The sequence below is a fragment of the Acanthisitta chloris genome, unplaced genomic scaffold (assembly GCF_000695815.1).
Source record: "Acanthisitta chloris isolate BGI_N310 unplaced genomic scaffold, ASM69581v1 scaffold12091, whole genome shotgun sequence".
Lineage (NCBI taxonomy): Eukaryota > Metazoa > Chordata > Aves > Passeriformes > Acanthisittidae > Acanthisitta > Acanthisitta chloris.
Window position 1 is genome coordinate 33,232 of NW_008656563.1, and position 23,288 is coordinate 56,519.

The 23,288-nt window shown below is 41.4% G+C and overlaps 1 protein-coding gene across 1 annotated transcript in view; it reads left to right on the forward strand.

Moving 5' to 3' along the window:
• LOC103811414 (ethanolaminephosphotransferase 1-like) overlaps window positions 1–22,782 on the forward strand; it is a 40,590-nt gene extending 17,808 nt beyond the window's left edge. The window contains exons 5-9 of the mRNA XM_009084383.1: window positions 5,298–5,406; window positions 15,395–15,443; window positions 17,510–17,690; window positions 21,444–21,605; window positions 22,717–22,782. Coding sequence (XP_009082631.1) covers window positions 5,298–5,406; window positions 15,395–15,443; window positions 17,510–17,690; window positions 21,444–21,605; window positions 22,717–22,782 — 567 coding nt within the window. The remainder of the gene's footprint in view (window positions 1–5,297; window positions 5,407–15,394; window positions 15,444–17,509; window positions 17,691–21,443; window positions 21,606–22,716) is intronic.
• Window positions 22,783–23,288: the final 506 nt, after the last annotated feature.

Sequence of the window (23,288 nt, forward strand, 5' to 3'; positions counted from 1 at the left end):
AAGGTAGTATTTTTTCCATTAGTCCAGACTGTATTTCACACACACGAGAAAGTACATAATTTTTTTTTTCCCAGTTGTACTAACTAGTCTAGTAAAAGATCTTAAATTCCCCTTAAAAATGGCTCTTGCTTTGTAAAGCCATTCAGCAAATTTTGTATGGTGTGTGTGCACTATTAAAGGTAGCTCTTCATTTCCAGTTACTTGGAGGAGAGGATACTGGGGACAATAGCAAATTGCTGATGATGAGTAAAAAAGGTAATGTTCCCCTTGCTGGTTTTTTTCCCCCACTGCTTCTCTGCCAGATATTCCCACAGTCGTGTTTAGAAGCAGAGAGTGCACAAGCACTTGCAGGCTGCTTTCAGATTGATTCCCAGTGTTTAGTTCACTATTTCCTCCGTGGCATTCCCAGCTGGATTGCTGCAGGAAGGCATCTCTCTGTTCTGTCTTCAGTAGTTTCACTGACACCTCGATGCTGTTGCATTGGCATGTCAGTCAGGTGGTCTAGTCCCCTGCTTCTGCTTTTAAATTTGATGGTAGCCAGGAACTTCGGGGTTCGTTATCACCATGAAACTCAAGAAATATAGTAGTTAGTAGAAGTGTGCAAATAGATAACTGTTGACCTTAATGAATACTTAACTGGCATGTGGCTCCCAGGATACTGCTGCTGAGTCAGCTCTGCTGTGTATAAACACAGACAGCCTGATCATGGGCTCTGCCTCAACTGTGGTGTAAAAAGAGCTGCTGTTCCTCATGAAAAAAATAACTCATTATAAATAGAGAAATTTATGGGACTTATGCAGATCACATTTTTCTGTGACTTGATGACTCATCAGAATTGGTAACCCAATTACGCTCGCTGGGCTGTAATTGGCACTCCAATTAGCTTTGATTACAGCAGACAGCCATTTACAGGAAGCTGTGGTTTGTAAACTTCAAAAACGGCTGTAATGTGTCTGAGAGATGCTTGGTCAGAGGACTCTTATATTTGTAGATCCAGAATCGAGGAGGAGGTGTCTACAGCAGGGGAAAACTCTTCCTCTCTCTCATTCCTCCAGCACAAGGAGCTATCTTGTGCTGATTCCTGGCTGGGCAGAAAAAGGTGCAGGGAGAGGAGCCTCTATAGCATCTAGACAATTTTCATACATTTTTGAGGAAGCAGACCTATTGAAACCCCCAAAAGTCATAGTCTGAAAAAAAGGCTAAAAAATAAACCTCTGCTGTAATCCATGAGAAATTCTCTTGGACACAACTTGTGAAAGCAAGGACTTTTATTTTTGTCACAAGCCCAACCAAAGACAGCTAATATCTGCAAATTAAGTTTCTTGGTGAAGAAAGCAGACAAAGGTTTCCTGAGAAATTAAAATTTCAGGCTTCTTGCTGTATGTTAATTTTCACAGACATGCTCTTCATTTTTAAAAGAAATCTATTTTCCTCCTGAAAAATTTATTATTCCCCTAATGAAATGCTCCCCTAATCCTGTTGTTGTTTTTCATAAGCCACCACAGTTGAGTTCATATTAGGGGAGCAAAATGATAATTTTTCTTTAATATGATGTAACGATACCTCCACTTATATTGGTGCTGCCTTAGGTGTAACAGGAGGTACCTTTTATATTCTTAAATAAAAGTTGAAAAGTGGAAATAAGAGCTGTGTGAGCGCTGGAGTGACCCAGACAATTCCACTCTACTTCCTCTCCCTCTCCCCAGCCAAGAGGGCAAGCTCAAAAGAAGCACAGGCAGCAAAATGTGAAAGGCAGCAGGCAGCTCTCTCTGGCCCAGCCCTTGGCCGTGTAAGGAGGGGATGGCCAGAAGTCCTGTATAGATTCATGGCTGCAGGGATGGATGCTTGGACCATGAGCCCTGGGGTTTTGGTTTGAGATGCTTTCCCAGCTGCTTCTTCCCGATGGCTTTGGACAGTACCACCTAGATTAGTCTCAGGGAGAACACTCTGCCTGCCTTGGAGTGCTGACTAAATGAAGTGCACAATGCAGGCAGCAGCTGGAAACATTGTAGAAATTCCTTTTCTCATTCCTTTCAGTCAAGGCAGGAGAAGGTTATTTTTTTTTGATGTTGTATATCCAGTTTTCTTTTGTAAACTTTTTACGAAACTCATCCTGACATATGTTTCATACGACCTTTTCTGGGGAGGTACCATGGCAGTAAGTGTTTCAGGAACTGGCAGAGAAATCCCAAGCAGTGCATAGTGCACATCACATCTTGAAAAAATTTCTGCCTCTTCTGAGGGGCAGAAAAAGTTCACTGTTAGAAAGCAAAATGAAGACACAAACATGTCATTCTTTGGTCACAATATTAGGATTCACGATTCAGTTTTAGTTAAAAAGACACTCACTTGCAGAGTTTTTCAAATCTCGAGTGTCTGTGGAAAGCATAGTCTTTCTTGTGGAGAAATAATATTATTGTTTAGTTCCAAAGGTAAGGAGCACACTGGAATTGTGGAAGAGAACCCATAGTGGTGTGGAAGCAGTGCTGGCCAGGCCATGGTGTGTTCTTCAGCAGCCTCTGGACGTGGCTGGAAACTGAGCTCAATACTTAGTTATCTGAGGGGAAACCCCATGGTGTATCCATGTGAGATTTAAACAGAAGAACCTACTGTGCACAGGCTCTGCCTGCAGCAGATTGCATCACTCTTAGCCACAGACTGTGATTCTGTGCAAACCTTTCTTCGTTAATTAATCTTCCATGTGCCTTTAGCAATGTGATCATTTTAAGAAAACCTTTTCCTAGGTGACATTTGCAACCTTCAACTATTTATTGAAAAAAATACTGAGAAAAAATTGAAATGGAAAAATTGCACATGACACTAAAGCTAACTCCTATTGAAATCGCTTGTAAGAAATTATTCTTACTTTTTTAGCCAAGTGTCACATTTATTTTCAGAAGAAAAAAATAACCTTGTATTTTAAATTACTTTGCTTTATAGATGTTCAGTGTGAGCACTGTGTTAATGGAAAATATTTCAACACATGAACAATTAATGCTGTTGCAGTATGCTAGTGAAATCAAATACTGTGGTAAAATTAATGTAATTTTTTGTAGAATCATAAAGAATTTAAAAGCATATCTACATTGTTTGTAAAAGATGAGAAAATGCTTCATTATTTTTATTCACTGTGTAGTATATCACACAGCATACTAAATGTGCTTGTGTGCAAAACAGAAATGGTAAGTCATGTAGGAGAAAGAAAATAAATGTGCACACAATCTAAAATACTGTGGTCACAAAACTTAACACCTGCAACAGTGGAAAGACAATTAAAAAAAATCAGATACTTCAGAGAACAGTTAAAAGGTAGAAGTTAGGAGACTTTGAGGGGTTGCACTGCCTCATGGTTATGTAGAGCTTTCTGAGTGCCACATCAAAGAAGCTATTCTGATTTTACAGAGGAACAAAGGTGAATATGTTGCTGTTACTTATAAAATTGTGACAAGCAGGGAGCCACTGCTCAGAAGCTAAGCTGTCCTGCTGTCAGCCATATCAAAGGACCTACAGATTAACACCTTGTATTTCCAGATTTTTCTCAGCTTAAGTACTCCCCATCCTCACAGATAAGGCCTTGGCAAGCCAGAAATGTTCCTGGTTAGATGCTGCAGTGAGTTGGAATCCAAGATTGTATACATCTGACACTACCTGTAGTCCTCACTTGTGCTAACTCTGTTTGGAGTTCTCATTTTACAAAAGGCTGCAATTATTTTTACTTGCTAAAAAGTGCATTTATGTCTGAAAAGTAATAAAGCTGATGGATGGTAGAGATGAGTAAAAACTTGGCCATCCTTTCTTAAGTAGGAACACTTAGGAGCACAGCTTCACATTTCTTTTATTTTTTTGCTAATATAGCCTAGATCAAGGGACACAGCCATTTTCTCATCCTCCCAGCTCTCTAAAGGAGGTCTTTGGGACTGCCTCAGTGAAGTCAAAGTGATGAGTCCTTAAAAAACAACGCATCAAAAATTTGAAACCAATGAGTGTTTTTTCATGCACTACATCTGTTAAATAAGAGGCAGTCTCAATCTCAGTGCTGCATCACCAAATCCCAGGGCAGGGCATTCCCTGAGAGAGCCCATTGCATCCACAATCCTGTTCCTAGCCGTGTGCTGACATCTGACAGCGATGCTCATGTTTCCCCTGCCAAAAGTACTGACTGTAATAATGGATAATACCGGAGTTCCTCTTTTATCACTTGCCAAGAAAGTCTGTTCAGGATTCAACGTGTGAGGGTAAATTCAGGCTCTGTCAAAGCCAGTTGGAGTTTTGCCATCAGCTTTGATGGGGTCAGGATTCTATCTGTCATGTCTTATGGGTAATATAATGCAACTTCTTCAGAAAGCCAAATGTTAGCCCTGATGTAGTGGATTGCAAAACCCATTATACATGTCCTTCATTTAGAACAAAATTTGCCTCACTGTCTTCAGTGGCCCAAGATGTAACACTCACTAGTGCCTGCTCTTCGTTGTAGATCTGTTGTGCTGCTTGTTCTTGCACAGGTGATTCAAACATCCAGTTCTGCCATGCCACCTCCAAGCAAAAGCTCTTAAAGAGCTACATACTGATAGGGCAAGAATCTTGAATTTAAATACAGAGACATAAGTGAAGTCACATAGAGTGTTATTTATATGAAATAAGGAGTTAAGCAACATCAGTGTTCTGCTATTAATCACTCTTGTGTATGCATCCTTTCACTCCTGATGACATCTGACTATGTGTTTCTTTGTGTATCCTGTAATAATGCTGTCTGTCAAACAAATTAAAAACCAGGGAAGACTTTACCTTGTTCCCCTCCTTTTCATTTTTCACACTCAGCTGATTCTTTTAAAAATTATTTCAGATGAGCTTAGGGTTCCCCCCCCCCAGTTATTCTGATATGATTAGTTCAGGGGACTGAGCTGCAGAAATAACCACATTGCTAATTCTGAAGTCTGTATCCAAAACTGATAAAGTGCATGTGCAACAGGGAGACCTGGCATTAAGAAGGGATTTAGAACTCAGGTGTTTTGAGCAGGTAAATTGGTAATACCACAGGCAAACAGGTGCACACATCAGCAGGGAAGTTGCTTGCTCACCATATTTTGTATGTTTTAAATAAATCTGTTGGTAGCTCTGCAATCTGCTTCACTGATTAGAAGTGATTGTTTTGGGATGGAAGCTTAAGTTCAAGTGGAGACAGGAGGTAAATAACAGATTTCTCTTTGTTTTACTTTTGCATTTGTATGAAGATGATAAGACAAATTCTGTGCCTTTAGAAATAAAGGATTGAAAATAGGTTATCTTTTTTTCTGTAGGTATTAATAGCAGCATATCTGCTCACCAGTGCTGTCGGGGTGGAAGTCTGGCAGAAGCCTTTGCTGTTTGGTTATTACATTACAGATGTACTAGTAATTCTGCTTATAGGTAAGTGTCCACATCTATGCAAAAATCTACAGCTTTTTAATTATTTTGATTAGATATTTATTAGATTTCCCTCTTTTTATTCCCTTTGTGAATGTTAGCTGGTCCAAAAAACACATGAAGAGGGATGATTAAAAGGGCTAATAGTAGAAAACTTTGAAAAATTAGATCATTTTGTGAAATTTTTTCCTCACTGAATTACTGTGTTGCACACAAGTAATACAGAAAGTGCTGTGTCTGAATGTGCAGTTCAGTGCTGGTTGCTGGCTGGCTGGCTCCCAAAGTCTCAAGAGCTCCTCATGTCACTCAGGTAAAATGTCACTTACGTTTACATGTATTTTAAGTTTAATGTTTTGGCCTGTAGCACTCGATGTTCCAAAACATTATGAATAGAAGGAATGATGGCATTATTTAAACAATCTCAGAGGAACAACTGTAAATGTGAATAAGAGCCAGGTGGTTTCTAAGCTCTTCTTTCACATTACTCTCCAAACAAGAGTAATGCATTTTTCATACACAGTGATAGCCTATTTGCTCATTATTTGATACTGTCAGTGTCATTTGAAATAAATATGGAATGTTTTTCTGCTGCTAGAACTAGACTGAGAACAAGAGCAGTTACATTTTAATGAGTTAAAAACATGGTAGTCTTGGCTAAAAATGTGTGTATGCAAAATGGCTTTGATGTGTTGCTTGGAAGATGAAGAAATTAGCATATACATTGTAGGGATTCTTATATGAGCATACAAGGTATGAGAAGAGGGCACCAAAATGCCTGTTTGGCACAAACACTCAGGACTTAGATCCCAAGAAACATCTTCTACCCTTGGGTCAAATGGAGGACTTGGATATATGTGCTCACCCAATGTCAAGTTGATAAAAGCCATTTGAGAATTTGGGGGGCACTCTTGAATCCACTACATTAATACGTGCTCTCACCACCCTTTTCCTATGGCAAGGTCTTCAGCAGGTCCCACCTCCTGCCCCAGCAGTGCTTCCCAGAATTCCCATATTGGAAAGGATCCTGTGCTCAGGGTGTGCTTTCTGATGAGCAGGATGTGCAAGGACATGGGTTTGTGCTTTACCCAGAATATAAAACTGGTTGTGTATGACCAAGATTATACAGTCTTTTCCTTGTCAGGTATGATTTAAGCACCTTGAAGAAAGAGAAGGAAAGGGGAAAAAGCAGTGGTTGCCTTTTCAGCAGTCAGTGAATTATTCAGCTTGACAGAGGTGTAGCTGTAGATAGGGAGTGATTTGTGCTCTCCAAGTGGTTCTGCAGGTCCAGAGGAGATGGATGGTGGCTCACCCCAAGGCGTCAGGTTAGACCAGTGCTGGTGTTAGGTGCTAGCAGGGCCCAGTCCATTAAACATGCTTGTTCTGTGCTGTGCACATCACTGCTTTGGGTCCTGTCACTAAGGCACACGACAGCCCATTCAGTGAGTACACCAATGGCTGCCCTTGCACTTGGGAAGCCATGGATGAAGGTTTAACTCAAACTATTCAAGATAGTAGAAAGGTTTGTGGTAGGGAAGCATGTCAGCTCATCAGATCTGCAGAAGTGAGCATCATTTTTTATACTCTACCAAAACCAGCTGCAAAGCAAGGCTTGATGGATTGTTCCATTGGTATTAAAAAGAAGTACCGCTCCTGTCTTCTGTGGTATGCTTGCATGAATGCACAGAATTGAGTATTTCTTTCATCATTGTCCCAAGCAGAGTAGGCTTAAGAGCTAAAAGGTTTCTCTAAAATCATCATCTCTTGCACCCTCACGTGGCAACTTTTGCAGCTTAATTATAGTTAAATGCGGGTTTAAAGTATGCAAGAAATTATCTTGGTTGACTATGTGTTATGGAATCATCACATTGCTTGGTATATATCCTAAAAGCAGACACTGGATCTAAATGTTGAAAAAGTAGAATCATTCCACTGAAGATCATACAGATCCAGAAAGCACTGTCATTTCACCACACACTTGAATTTCAGCTCAGCAATAACAATTAAGGTGGTTATCACTGGATAACTTGTGTGCAGTGACTCTGGATATATAGAGATTTTAGAAGCTTGTGGTAATTGCAGGACCACACTGTGACTGCAGAAAAGTACTGGTCTAACCTACACCGGGGCCAAGCAGCCAGGAAGATTAAATCATTCTCTCCCTTAGAGAGACTGCAGTAAGTGTGACTTGCTCAGCCAGAACCATTTGTGTTGGAGAGCCCACTCTGGCATGCTCAGCTAAATGCCTTTGTGGCTAGTTAAAAACAAAGCAATGTAGTGAGCCTCTCATTGCTTTTTACAGTTAGGTTCCCAGGATCCTGAGAGGAGCCATTAAACCATAACTGTCTGTCCTTAACCATCTGATGGCATTTAGTAGTCACCAGTGATCCCTCTAACAATGGACCTGTAGCTGCTCCATCAATGCTTGGCATTCATTTGGTGCTTTTACTGTTCTGTACACAACAGGAGTTCAGCTGCTGAGCTTCTCCAAGAACAGCTGGGCTATAGCTTGTACCTTCTGTAGTGGGAAGAAATCCAAATGAGATACACAAGAGTGTTTTTCAGATGTCTCTCCTGGAGCTTCTAGGGGGAAAAAATAGCCCATGTATAACCTAAGGATGAACTCTGCAAAAGCACCTCCTCAGAGGAAGCTGTGGTATCACCAGGTGACACTCACTCATTGAAAGTAATGGAGTTTTTATCAGGTGCCAGAACACACAAAGATATACATGAAAGTGCACCAATACTGGTGTTTAGATTAGATGTTTTAGGAAAGCCTCCCAGAGAGGCTGGGAACTGTCTGGCACACTGTGAACACCTGTAGGAAAGCCAAGTCTTGGGCTGCTGAGTAGTGACCTCAGAGGACTGCCCTGTGAAACAGAGAAACTTCTGCATAGTATTTTATGGGAATTTTTCAGCTACCCAGCAAACACAAACCTGTAATTTTCACAGGCAGTGAATGCAGTTCCGTACTTAGCTCCAAAACATACATGTAGCTGGACACCAAACCAACAAAGAAGCTCCTTCTGCTGTTTCCACAGATGTTGTCCTGTCTTCTAGGCAGAAGTGCCTTTTCTCTCCTTGCCTGAAAGCAGCCAGACCCTTCTAAAGTTATGTGCCTGTGTGCTCATCTGGAACTAATTACTTCTGCACTTCAAGGCTCCTGTGGATGACACTCCAAAAGCTCTCTTGGGATTTAACCAGTGTCCCATAGCATTATCTAGCCAACTAGGGTCCCTTCAAAGGGCATCACTGGGGTGAGAGCTATAATTTATTTTCACCCCTTCAGGGCATCCTGAATGCCTAACATTCCCTGTCACTGTGCTATCAGGTTGAGAGCAATATAAAATATTTACAATAAGCATTTTAAAACAGTCAGTCCTGCACATAAAGTCTAGTACTGCTGTAGTAGATTTCATAGGAAGATTTACACTGACAGCCAGGTATCAGTAGTTGAGGGAGCAGCATTACTAATTGATGATGGATTCTGTCTCACAGTGCTGTTAAATGACTTGGAGGTGCATGTTCTGAATGAAGCGTTTCCCATGCTTGAGACATTCATACTTGGTGTCTATGAGATAGATTTTAGAATGTCTAATAAATTTTGAGTTGAGGCCGCAATCCTCTCCTCACTAGAGACATGGGTCTTACAGGAAATTTCTTTCAATCTGTTAAATTTGTTCATAATTGACCAGAGGGCTCAGAACTTAGGGTGGGATGTATACAAACAGGTAATGTTATGTCAGCTTCATTCCTTAGGAAGGCATGTTGGGAAAAATGACTCCTGGATGCACAGAACATTTCTTGCTTTCTTCAGTATTAATCACAACTACAAGAATAAGTTTTGAGGGTAAAGGATCACTAAAGCAGGGAGTGGGTATGTTGAATTTCATCAGTGTGTGGTGCATGGGGCAGACAATTCTGTAATCCAGACGTGGTATCACATTTGAGTCCACTTTATCTGGTCAACAGTGCCCAGATCTGGGTACTGAAACCTATGGCAAAGCTGAGACAAATTTTCAAAGTACAGGTTTGAACATGAACTGTGAATAAAGTACTGTGGTCTGTCAGAGATCTGAAACTTAAACTTTTAGAGATGGGGCAAAGCATTCAGAATTTCTTTCCTATGATGTGCATTGGATTGGGTTCTGTTCTGACTTCTGCAGAGGGTGTTTCTTGAGGTTCACTCTTCTCTGAGCTACTTAAGTATATAAAACAGCAGCAAAAAACTAACGATGAGACCACACCGTAACATTTGAAACATGCCAAGTATTTGGATTCTGTCATAGTGGCAAAGCAAAGTTATACATCTAAAACAGTGCCTTTACACTGTCCTGCATCCTCTGTATCAAGGAGGACACAGAAGTCCTTGCCATGGGTGATCAGCAGCCTGCCCTTTTGTCACTGTCACAAAAGGTTTAGGAGGCATGGCCAAATTATAAGGTGTTTTTGTCCCATAAGGATTAGTCATTCTGTAGTGATTTCTATGGTTCCCGCTGCAGAGTGGCTGATGGTCCTGCCTTAATGATAGCTAGTTGAAAGATTAAACATTCAGTGATATGTTTTCAAAATGTTATTGCTCCAACAGGCTTTGACCACTCCTGTTCGAAAAGTGTGGTTAACACGCGTTGGCTTCTTCATGTCTGTCACCACGTTAACATTTATTAAGGCATTGTTGTGACAGATTGTACAAGACTTTGTTATAGTAAAGGGTGTGAAATACTCACCTGTCACTTGAGATATACATTAAGAAAGCTGTTGAGTTCATGTTCGGAGCAACTCATCTGAAGCAGTCAGAACAATACCCCAGAAAGCCAAAGCGCTGCAGGCCGGAGGCAGAGCAGTGTCACGGCACGCAGAGTACAGGTGGGAGTGAGTGTGGTGGTGGTAGCTGTGAGAAGTCATTTCAGAGGTGGTGGGAGCCCCAGGAGGAGGTCAAACAAGGGAGCACTCCTGGTAGTCCTTCTGGAAGCCAGCCTGGGCTTTTCAAATACAGGCACCATTTCCCTGGTGCTCAATTCTTGCTGTGCCCAGAAAGAGAATGATGTGTGAACAGGACTACATCAAAGAAGCCACTGCATCCATAAACTAACTCCTCAGTCTGTACTAAATCCCTTCAAATGCTAATTATTACCTTCAGCTCAGTTCAAGACAGATAAATGCAGTTCCTGCTTCCTTAGACACTGAAAATAAGGTATCAAATCAACATGCATGATAAATGCATCTCTTTTCAACAAGCACACTAAATGCATCCTTTTGCAATCTTTATACTCAAGAAATATCTTAGATGCTAAACATCCAAAACCTACGTCAACTTTGTGCATGAAGGCAGTGCCCTGTAAAATCATTTCATACTGTGTAGATCAGTTTGGGTGTATTTTTCATCTTAATCTATTCAGACTTTAGAGGCTCAATTAAGTCTGAAAATTATATGCTCATTTTCTAAGCCTTTTTCCCCCTGCAATTACTAAATGGTTTTAAGTTTGCCATTTTACATAATAATGATGTAATTTTATAGTTAATGGAGAGCTCAATATACAATTATCTGTTTGCACAATCAATTAAAAGAGTTGTCTTCTCAAGGCATGCCTGAGGAGGTCACAGTGTTCTATAAAAGCTGCTGTTCCAGTTGCAAGTGCTTCTAAATGTTCATCTTTTGATGAAGCGTGATTCCAGGCACTGGTCAGTGTGCTAAACACTCAGTGTGTCGAGATACTGTCATGTGTCTAGCTGCTCTAAATACACAATAAACTTGAAAAAAAAAAAAGCCACACAAAAAACCAACCATGGGAAAGGTATTTAAATATTTTTCCAAGCTAATATTGAGGCCTGACTATTTTGAGTCTAAATATTTTGTCTGTTGGCTAAGAAAGGTAAATGACAACATCCCATTTCTCTAAGGCAAACATTGACTGTGATGAATTATTAATCTAGAGAGGGAAGGGCCAGGCCCTGTGGAGGTGTGGGCAATTGAAGAGTGAGAGGAGAGTGATAGTATTTTATTTGTAGGCTGAAATATAAGTACAACTGCCTAGTGTTAGAGAGTTGCTCAACTTCTGCAGTGTGCCCAGTCGAAGGTCTGCACAGACCTCTTCCCTGCCTTCCAAATGGGATGAATGCTCTGGGGAGTATTTTGGGGGGGGGGACACAGCAGGGATGGTAGTCTCCTGAACAAATTCACACAGTTTCCAGTGCAGTGTTGACCTAAAATTACATCCCTGTATTGCACTGTCTCATTTTTGAACTTTTAACCATCAGGAAAACCAGTTCTTAAATAATATTTCAGTGCTTGTCTTGAGACAGTTTAAGGATGATTCACATGGCAGGAATTTACCAACAAAGGGGATTTACAATAGCAAAGGTGTGGAGAAGATAAACAGCTAATATAAACATTGTCCTTCCTTTGAAGCAGTATAACTTGTTTAAAAATAATGGGTTTAGGAGTCTTGGAGTTGGTTCTTTGTTTAGTGGTGCTTACAGTCTGTGAGGCTTTGTGTTCTCAGAAACGCAGCTACCTGCACCAGCCTGTCTGCCCTTCTCTGAGCACCAGTGCAGGGCTGTGACTGAGACAGCATTTTCTAGGGCTGACAGGAGTGTCAGCAGTTCGTTTCTGGCCCTGCCCTCTCTTTTTCTGCAGCAAGGAAGCCTGTGTTTTGCAGAAATGCTTAAATTAACTCAGGTAGGACACTCACAATAAGTAATGCAGCATGTCAGGGAAACAAACGGACTTCCTGCAGGTCTTTACATTTAGTTACATGAGGTTTTAAATTGCCCTTGTATAATTTAACTAAAATAGATTACTGTTTGTCTGGACTAACATAGGGGGAAATGTATCCAGCACCTGCTAGCCTTTTTTTTAATTACTATTATTAATTTACTCAGCTATGTCATGCAACATCTTACTGGTTTGGAACTGAATTCAGAAGCACCAAACGAAATCTAAAGTTGTCACTAAAATTGATGGGAATTACCTTTTGATCTGTTTTATGCACGTGTGTACACATATATAAGTGTCTGTGTGTGTATGTGTGTGTATGTATCTGTGTTTGTGTATATATTTGGAAAACAAGATAATACCTTCATTTCCGACAGGCCTTTAATCCTGAATTTCTGAATGCTTCAGCATTTGTTTGCTTTTGGTTTAGTTTAGGGTTTTTTTAATATAGACAACATAATTCCCGATAAAGAGCTTTGTAAATGTTTATTTCCCTGAAAAGGGAGTGGAGATAGTGCAAGGCAAAGGGCTGTTGATGGGATTGTACCTAAAGCTGAGGATTTGGCCTTGATACCTTCAGCCTAGTGTTATGCAAGAATTGCTGTGTGTATCTGTGCCACCCATCTGTGATTTTGTATTCCTGCCTTTTATATAGGCAGGGCTGTGTTCTTACAGCTGGGTCTCAGCCTTTCAATCAGTTGGGAAATGGGAAAATATTAAAGGAGAAATTAAAAAGTACTCGAAGAGCAGTAATGCTTCTAAGAACACATCAGGAGTTCTGTTCCTGCAGTGTGTTAAAAACGTCTAATGCACCGAACTTGATTTTAAAAAATATGTAAAAGTAAAATATGTGGGTTTAGGACATTAAAAACCAAAAAAAGCTCCATGACCATCAGTCGGGCTGTGCCGGGTGGCTGTGTGCCAGGGAGGCAGCAGTGGGTTTGCTTTCCAGGCTGCACCTTTTGTTCCCCAGGCCGCGGGGAATGGCAGCAATGCGGATGCAGCAGTTTAGCTCCTGGGCACAAAGGGATCCTTAACGCCAATTAAAAAGCGGACTTAATGAGTACCAAAAGCAGCCCCCAAGCCAGGCCTCCTTAGCTAAAAAAAGATGGGAAAGCAACATGTTGTAGGAAATGATGGAATTTTGAAAATCCCCTAAGAAACGGGGGAACACCCTTTGCTTTCCCTGCTGCATCCTCAGCTCTCGCCCTGCTAAAAGCAAAGCCGTGTGAAAAATACAGGGGAGAAATGGTGAACTGCCCCGTTGGGAGAGTGGCTCGTAGCTAGCTGGGGGACTGTTTGTGGTCAGTGTGTTATTTCTAACTAAAATGGCACTTCATAAAAATAACAAATTGTTGGCAACCATTGCTCTTTGAATTCTATTTCTAGTTCGAGTCTCTATTTCTGTTCCTCTCGGTTGCTTTTCTCCTAACAAATCAAACTTCAGGATTGCAGCAGGAAATTTAGATTTAACCTCAAGAGTCAATGTTTTGTCTCATGTCTGCTCTAATGTGATACAGATGTTGGAACTGCTGTACGTAACTCAAGATTTTATTGAACTAGCCCTCCCTGCCTAATAGAAAACATAGCTAACTGGAGTGCACATTAAACACAGATCACTCTGAAGGCACTGAGCCTGTGAATTGTAGAAGATTGGCAAAATACTTGGGATATTACTTCCATTGCACATCCTTCAGCTGTTTGATAGGGAGTTTCTGCCATGGTAGAGAAGCAGAGCTCTTTATCTTCCTTGTTTTAAAAAGTAAAACCAAGAAGTAAACATGAAAAATAACGCAGTACCTGAAATTATTTACAGGCTGGATTTTTTTCCAGTTCTTTGTTTCCTTCTCTTTAAAAGATAACAAGAAAGACTGGAGAGACAGATTATCTATTGCATCCTTTTTTTACTTCTCTTTTCCAACAATCCTGAGCTCCACTATTGCTTTTCTTTTTTTTAGCTTTCTTTTTCTTGAGTTGCCATTGTGGCCAGAGCATGCTAAACACTTGGGTATGTCTTTGATGAGGACTGAACGGTAAACAGTGACATTTCTCAAGACTTTGCTATGCCACATTAGCCCCAGTACAGAAATCAGCTTTTTCCTTTGTTGATTCTTTTTTTATTCATTATTTCTAATAATGCGATTAAAATTTTCTACTTTTCTGTACAGACAGTACACTGCATTTCTTAAATGAGATTTTTTTAGGACAAACCCAGAAGGTTTAGCACATCAGAGTGCTTTCCTTGCCTATAACAAAATAGGAATTATGTATTAATTTGGTGCACCAAACCCAATGTTCATGCCTTATAATATAAAAGCCAAGCAGAAATGTGCTACCCAGAGCAATCTCCAAGCAGCAAATAGACCAGGGAAAAACCTGGGGAATAAAAAAACCAAACCAAAGAGTTCTACAGGGAAACACAGAGATTAAAAAAGTCTTATATATATACATATTTGCACCTAGTTAGGCTCATTCATACGGTGGCTTTTTTAGTTTATATCTCGAACTTCCACTTCTTCCTGGAGGTTTTCTTTGACTCCTGGATTGATCAATGTATTTTGGATGTGGGTGTTAGAGGGGGTACAACGGGGTCTTCAGGCAGCTCTGGGGCTGCTGGCAGCAGCACTGCGAAGATGGACACAGTGTTAGCAAAGGTGAATTCCTTGTGCTTCTTGGATTTAAACTGTGCTCCAGAAAAGCCACATCTGTGTTAAAAAGAAAGCAGTAAAAGTCCCTCACTTGTTCAAATGATGGACGTACCATGAAAATTAATTCATTTCAGCTACTGTATCAGCAAAACAGATCATTAGTTGACCCTTAATATTGAACTATAAACCTGTTATTTCTCCAGTAATGTGAACAGCCCTGTTTGAGGTTAATTGTCCTTATATATTCAATTGGACACCTTTTGGTGTCAGACTGGGGGTTTTCTGCATGAACAGCTGCTCATGGAAATAAGGCTGTCCTGGGTCCAGCAGAGGAACCTGTATAAAAAATAATTGATCCTACCTATTAGCTACATCAGAATTTTAAAAAAACCTTGCTGCTTCTGTCACTTGTTACACAAGAAAATCTGTATCAGCAACTATTTCTAGCTGCAAACCTTTGGGAAAAAAAAGAGGAAGGTTTTATTGTTGCCTAAAGCCTCCAAACTCACTTCATATCCTGTAATGAGTACAGGAATACTGAGTCATAAAAATAGCACACTGCTCTGTTATCATATGAGAGAACTCTGAGGTCATCAGTGTAGCATTACTTATTAATCTTTTTCTCTTCCAGGCTTCAGTTTACTTCTTTCATTTCCACAAACACTATACAACATTCACAGGTAAGTTCATTAACATTGAATAAGTTCTGTCCCATTTAATTCTGGGTATTTAATGGTTTCCTCACTTAGAAATAAATGTAATGCTTGAAGTAGCAGTCTAGCTTCTTCCATCCAGATGCTGTCTTGATAGTGTAGTGAGAGGTTTTTCTGGTCAGTTTGCAGAATCTGACTGGTTTCTTTCCCAGGTTTAGAACTCTCTCCTTTTCCCTTCCCTTGCCATTCTCCAGGCAGTCTCACAGTGAGCCTGCACAGTAAGCTGATAAAACCTCTGTAGTTATAAACACTGCATTTTATTTGCAAGCAAATGTGATCTGTAACTTCTGCCTGCACTAGGTAAAATTCAGTAGTTGATCATGCTGCACTTGCTGAAGTACATTTTCTTCCAGGTTCTTCTGTAAAACTCTCCTCTCTATGAAGTCTGCAGATAATTGCTATCAGATATAAGCTAGGCAGGTGGCAAGCTGTGATTACATCTAAGAGCTGGCTTGCTGCACCTAGGAATTTCATACATGGTTAGTTTATGCTCTGGTGGCCTATTTTTATTACTGCTGCCTGCTTCCACTAGTATTTGCTCATCTGTCATTCCAGGTCCTAAGTGTCCTGGAGGAGGGACTGTCACTGCCTGTCTTCAGGAATTAGTGGAAATTAATATTAACATTCAAATTTTGGAGAGACTATAAGACAACATCACATCACTCCTACACAGCCCTTTCCATGGTGCAGCACTTACTGTAGTTAATAAAAGCATGGCCAGTCCCGAGTTTGGGGTGGAAGAGTGGAGAGTCAGGAGCCATGGGGCAGGAAAGGCTGGGGGCTTGCAGGAAGGCTGGGAACGAGTGGTGTAAGGGGCTCTGGTTTGGGGACAGCTGAGAGAAGGAGGGAAGTCCCTTGCTCCTGTCAGTCCCTGGCAGTAGCAGCATTTACCCCAGTGAACATTTAGGGTTTGGTTTCCTTCCTTTCATGTCAGGACTTTTGTTTAGTGTTTTCTTTTTCAAGTCATCATTTGACATAGTTCCTCTCAAGCCTTCCGGTGGGTTTATCATTCCTCTGAACAGATGGGCACAGGTTTGCTCAAAGGATGCACATACAAGCTCTTTGGTGATGAGGGATTTGAGTTCTCCAATCATCTCCTCTCCTTCATCCTGTTGCCTGTTCTCAGTTGTTATTTTAGGAGAAGAGTATTCTTTTTTTGGCATGAGAAAGATATTTCTTGGATTTTTGTCTAGCTCTTTCTATAAATACATATGTTCAGAGATTTTAAACAGGACATTTCCCAGTACACTTCAAACACAGAATTGCTCCTCTGAACTAGTGGTATAAAGAAATGGTTTAATGGTAGTGAACTTTAGTAAATTAAACCTCCTACTCCTTTTATAACCTCAGAATGAGGTTTGCCTGAGTGAGAAGGATGCAAGGTACAGATAAAAACTGTTGATACAGTTACTGTTTTCCTAAGTGACAGAAAATGGAGTCATTTACTCCTTTTAAAAGACAGCTTAAAATGCCCAGAAAAACACAATGCATAATTAATTTCCCTGTACTCTAATTAGCAAAAAAAGACTCCCTTTTAGGCTGTAGTTTGACAATGGTACAGGATTGTCTAGCAGCATCACATCTTGACTACAACAACAGCAATACTTGCAACCACATGCTTGACTCTGCTGCCACTGAAAACGTGGGGATGTGTTGATTGAAACAATTGCATGTTTCGTGTTAGAAGTTTCATGCTGTAAAACAGTGTCTTTTGAATTCACAGCACGCCTGCAAACTGGAGAGCACTGCAGCTCACTTGGTGTGAGTTGGTGGTCCATTGCCAGGCAGTGGTGAGCAGGTGAAGCTGACCAGGAGCTGTGTAAATAAACCAACATATTTTAACCCCAGAAATAAATGTTACTTGAGTATCCTACAATTTCATGTAAAATCTCTGGGTATCTGGTACATTTGCACACGTAGCTGTGTTGCAAGATGAATTATTGGGCTGAGGTTAGGGTAGAGTTTGAAGTTAGTGTGTGGAAATAGAATAGATAAATTTTCTTACTCCATAAAATTATTGTATTTATTTACAGAGCACATTTAAAGAAAACACTGAAGAATGATTCTCTGTATGAAGGACTCCTACCTCTTGTGTCACCTCTGTTGCTGTTCGTTCTTCTTACAGCCTGGGTAGTTTTATCTCCAAGCAACATATTAGCAAAGCAACCAAGACTGTTTTTATGGATGGTTGGGGTTGCTTTCTCGAACGTTACTGTAAGTATATTTGAGGTGATGGTATTATTTTGACATAGCTTTCTATTTTTATGCAAATGAACAGAAGGGAACAGAAAATGTAGCTAATATCAGCAGAGTCAGACAGCTCTTCTACCTGTCTTATAAAAATACACCACAGCACTTGTCTGGACTAGGGACACTTAAACAGCACTGAAATACCTGCTCTGCCACAGCATAACACTTCTAGGAGGGTTCTCTTTGTTTGGGTTTTTTGTGAGGGTTTATTAAAACCCTAGGGAGGCCTTACTTCCAGAAATATAACAGGTACTGCCCAACATATAGGCAGAACTGGGGAATTGTCAAAGTAGAAGAAAGGTCAAAACAGGCACAGATTTACTAGCAGAGTAGAGGGGTTGTAGCTTTCCCTTCCTCGTGTGCCCAGTAGCATGGTACGTGTATACCTGTATCCTGCAGTTCAGCTGATCTTTTCCCTTCATTTTGAATAAGGCTGTACCACTGACAGCATGTTTCAGGGAAAGTTGTGGAGAGATGTGGGGGCCTCGTGATGGCTCTCTGCCCACAGATTAGTCTCTCCTCTACCATATCACTGTGACCAGTTTCCCCCCTTGAGTGCCTGTGAGGCAACATAAACCTCTGTGAAATACTAGCATGGGCAGCCAGACAGTGGTGCTGAGCACTGCAGGTAACCCAGGAGGTTTCCTTCTTTGGAGGAAACCCTTGGCCTCTCTTCTTGGCAGGAGAGCAGCCAAGCAGAAAGGCATTCCTCTGTTTAAGCTAAAATACCCTAGAGGATAGTGACTAGTGTCATCCTAGGAAAAGAGTCTCCTACACCATCTAAAATCATGTCACTGAGCAATGTTTAAAAAGTGAAAGGCTAGAAGAGCCTTGCATTATGAGAGATCTTCAGAAATGTGTGGCTTTAAAAGAGAAGCGTAACTTCTCTAGAAATTTGTGTCCACGAATGGGAAAGAAATCATTATTGTGATGTTTGTTGGATGTATCCTATAAATACACATTTCTGAGGGTCACAAATCAAACAGTTCCATCTTAAGGACTGAATCTCACAAAAGTTGGGTTATTTTTAGATGTGTAAGCTTTATCATATGCATTGTTCCTTACCTAATCTGCTGCTTTTTCTTAAGAGAATAGTGTAGATTCCAAAATGAGAAAATACAGTTATTTCATGCCAGTAGGGAAGATGCTTTCAGAGTGTGGCAGATGGCAGGTTCTGCACGGCCATCCTAACCAACCGAGTGACTGTGGCAGGATGTTGCAGAAGAAAAATAGTAAGGCAAACCAGAAGTTTCTTTGTCACCTGCAGTTTATCAGGCATTGAGCACGGTGCATATTCTTTAAGCTTCGCTTTTAATTTTCCCAAAACGGCTCCTGAACCATTGGAGGCTCATGTGAATTGAAGATGTGTGCATGTTAGCTGAAATTTTTAACATTTTAAAAGCAGCATTAAAAATGTATGTGTGTTCATTGGAATTTATAACATTTTAAAACTGAAAAACCAGCCTGTGCGTCCTTTCACCTCCTCCAGTCCCTTATAAACACATTTCCTCCAGCTTCAGTCAGGCTTGTCATGACAGTGCTTTTCTTCTCCATGATAGCCTGACACACTGTGTTTCCAGTTTCTGTGGACTACAAACTGCAGCCTATGTTTCTCTACCTGCCAGTGCCTTGAACTTCTCATGCTTTGGACAACATATTTGGTCACCCAGCACATCCCCTGGGCTAAACACCTGGTCTCAAATCTTGTAGCCAATGCAGTGTCAGGACAAGTAGAGAGTGGGCAGAAAGGTGGGACATTTCCAGCATTTTTGGCTAAAATAAGGAAGTAAGTCCTCCAAGGCCTAAAAAAGGAAAGCTGTTTATCCATGAGAGGAGGACTTACTGTCCCAGTCCTTTGTGGACTGACTGCTGCTCGTCCCAGGAGGCTCAGACCTTGCTTTGAGATTTGCTCGTGGGGCAAGTGTCAGAACTGTTCAGGTCTGAGCAAACCACCACAGAGCACAGCTGCCTCAGCTCCCACATAGGAAGCCCTTGGAGGCACATGTTTGAGACAGGGAGGAGAGGACCCTGAGCCGTCCCCACAGCAGGATGGTGGCCAGCTGAGGAGCTGGAGCAGCTCAGACTCACGAGATGCTTAAGGAATCTTTCAAGGACGATAGTAAGAGAGAAGGTGCTAAGGTCCTACCCAGTGGCACAAACCACAGTTGCTAGAGGTTCAAACTCAGCAGGGCCAGGGAGGTGTTGCCAGGCATAGGTGAGGGGAGTGGAAAATCAGAGGGCACAGTCCCTTACCTCTTCTTTCCAGTCTGCCTATCCAGACTCCAGTGCTTTCATCTCCTAGTGCTGTTTTTGCATCACTTTTAGTGTGAGTCAGTGCTTCGGGACCAGGGGGAGTAAGGAGGGAGGAGTGGAGAGCATTTTGCAGTCCTGTGATACACTGAAGGTGAGTTGCCCCAAATATTAATAAGCAATCTTTATGAAAAATCCAGTACTACACTTAACATGGTATAGCAATGGTTTAAAACAATGTGAAATCCAAGCTCTGCACAGGTGCAGTCGTTTAGCCAGAAAAATTACAGTTCATAGATTGCTTTAGCAATTTCTGATCCCCTCTGGAATGATTCCCAAAGGACTCATAAACCCAGGGTTATTAAAAAAAATTGTGATCGATGTTTAGAATGCATCGTAAGCAAAAATAGTAACATTAGGGACAAATGCTTACTTCTTGTGTTATTGAAAGTTAATGATTTCTTTGTGGTTTATTTTTGCATTCTTCAGCTTCCACAGCACAGGCAGGAAAGCCACTATTTTTTCCCTGTGGTCAAACTCCTACTGCTGCTGTCACAAGATTTCAGGCACTGCACAGGGAATGAGTTTTTCATTCCTCTACTGTTTTCAGGATACATAAAATCTATTTTTAACCACATTTCAATTTTGAGTGAAACTTACATCAATAAAATATTTCAGATGTGCCTAAATTCCTTTTTTAAAATTTTTTTTGCAAAGGGCATGGGGTATATGAGCCACATTTCTTGAGCCTAAACCAAGCAAAACACTTCAGTGTGCTTAACTGGTTTTTAAAAGCTAAACTTCAAGTGGGGACATCTCATTATGTTTCAAGGACTCACTAAGATTAAGCTAATTGTTTTCAGTTAAATCCTGTGCCATATATTAATTTTTTTCTGCCATTCTGAGTGGGATCCCTTTCTCTGGGCCCCCAGCTGCATCTCCAGGGAGTCCACTGCCATGATCGAGCCAGGAAAATGGTGTTTTAGTACATGAGGGAGTGCTAGAATAGAAAAACAGGATTTAAAAGTGTCACATATTGTCTTCCCTCCCTTCTGTACAATGAACCAGAAGATATTTCTGTCACGCCGTGTGATTGAAACACCAGCACGCTGTCCCAGTGATTAAGTGGTGGCACATTTGATTTGGGTTCACAACTTTACAAGCCTCTGTGAAAGCATAAGGTGGCAAACAAATTCCCCTTTTGTGAGGATGTGCTTCGGCTTACAGTGTCAAAACACCCTCTCCAGAGAAGTGTGTATTTTAAACTCCTTGTAATAATGTCCTCTGGGGCTCACAGGAGGCACAGAGTGTACCTACAGTAGTCTTCTTACCAGAGACAAACCCCATTTTGATCTCTAGCCTTGTCTTCCCATCCAAAAAGCAACCTGCAGAGAAAATGGACATACTTTTACGCAGACCTTGAGGGCAGACCCAGCACTTCTCACCTGGCCCCTTTTGCTCCGACAGTGCAAGGTGATCATCTGCCAGATGAGCAGCACCAGGCCGGAGCTCTTCCACTGGTTCCTGTTCCCGCTGGCACTGGTGGTCTATGCAGCCATCTCTGGGCTGCTGGGCTGGCTGGAGGAGGCAGTGCTCGCCGTGCTCACCGCGCTGGTCACGGCCTGCGTGGTGAGTCGGTGTCTCTGGAGCAGCCACGGGAGAGCTGCGCTGGGGCGGGGAGGAAGATGGGCCCTGGGGATGGTTTCTAGCTGGGGCATTGAATAGAAGTCTGAATGTTCAGTTATGTTTGGGTTTTTTCCTGTGTGTTGTTTTATTTAGTCTAATGTTAAAAAGAAAAGTCAGTTTATTGCAGGCAGTGCCTTTGTGCATGGGCAGCAACTACAGTGATGAATCATTCCAATGTAGCCGACTGGTTTCAGCCTTAAACCCATCACAATCAGAGTATTTTTGGACTGGCTTTAGGTAGCAGTTGACCCAAGTGACATGAATGTTCTCGCCCCTTTTTTTTTTCCTCTTCTTCCTGAGGTTACTTAACTGAAAAAATAGGAAGGTAAAATGCAATGGCATCAATAGAATTAACAAAATAAGGTCAAATTTGCTTTGAACCTGCAGGCAAAATAGCTGTCCCAATTTCTAATCTTTTCTTGGCCCTCTGTTAGCATCTCTCAGGCTGGAGACATGAGTAGATTTCCAGTTCATTTAGTTTTACCAGCACATTTTTGTGTCTGCTATAGCTCAGTTTTATCATTTATTGTCATCTGAATTACTGCTTAAATTAATTTTTACTGCATTGGTGCTCTCTTTTCTATAGTGTCAAATAATCCTTTAGCAAGTGGGGGTTTGCCTTTAGATAAAACACCTTACATGGCAAAGATCTCATTTCAGCAGTTTTTATTTAAGACACGCCATTGGGACATGAGGATTTTTGCTTGAAGAAAGCCTTTTGTCAGCAGACATTGGCATTAGAGTCTACACCAGCACTGATATGGGCCACTTGGCAGGGGTCAGAATGGAAATATCTGGTCAAAATTTTCTACTGACTGAGGGGGTCTCAGGTCCACCACAGCTTATGTCATCTGTGAATTTGGTCTGCAGCAACTGAACTTCCCACCAGTGTCCTGCAAAGAGGAATGTAACAAGCTCCCTTGCTGGAGTACTCATAGGTCCCCAATACCTAAGGCCTGTGGTTGGGTCCTCTCCCCTCTGACTGGGAGGAGAGGGGCAGTGACTCATGAAGCACCTGCAAAACAAGCTGCTAATCTCTGTGATTTCTCTTTAGGGTAGGCAGCTGAGTGAGCACTTGAACATTTACATCTTTTCCCTGAAGAAACGTGTCCAAGAGTGAACACCTGCACTATGATCAGACTGTAAGACTTGATGTGGAGATTTGCAGCTCTTCTGATGTGATAAGTAGTTGGAATGAATCTGATTAAAATAACCAAAGAATAGAATAGTACATGTATCCAAACCACTGCAACAATGAGCTATGCAGAAAGATGCTTCATCTCAGAGGAAGATTCCTGTCCAGCAAAGAAGTGTTTACCAAGTTGTTCTGCTGCTAATATTTATTCTCTTCACTGATGCCATGTTACTCGCCTGTCTGGAGCTTTTGTCTTCCCTCTGCCTTGCCACTGTGTCCACAGTCCTGGATAGATCCATGCTGAGTTACATGAGATCCCTGGTGGTTCATAACCAGCACTGGTTTTGCCCAGCCTAGTCACCAGTGGGACCCCAGCAATGCAAACCCTCCCTGTATGTCCTTCCCACTCAGACATCTGTGCCTGCTTCATTTTCCATATTTATTTTCGCACAACTCATTTCTCCCATACAGCCTCCTGAAGGGCTTATGCA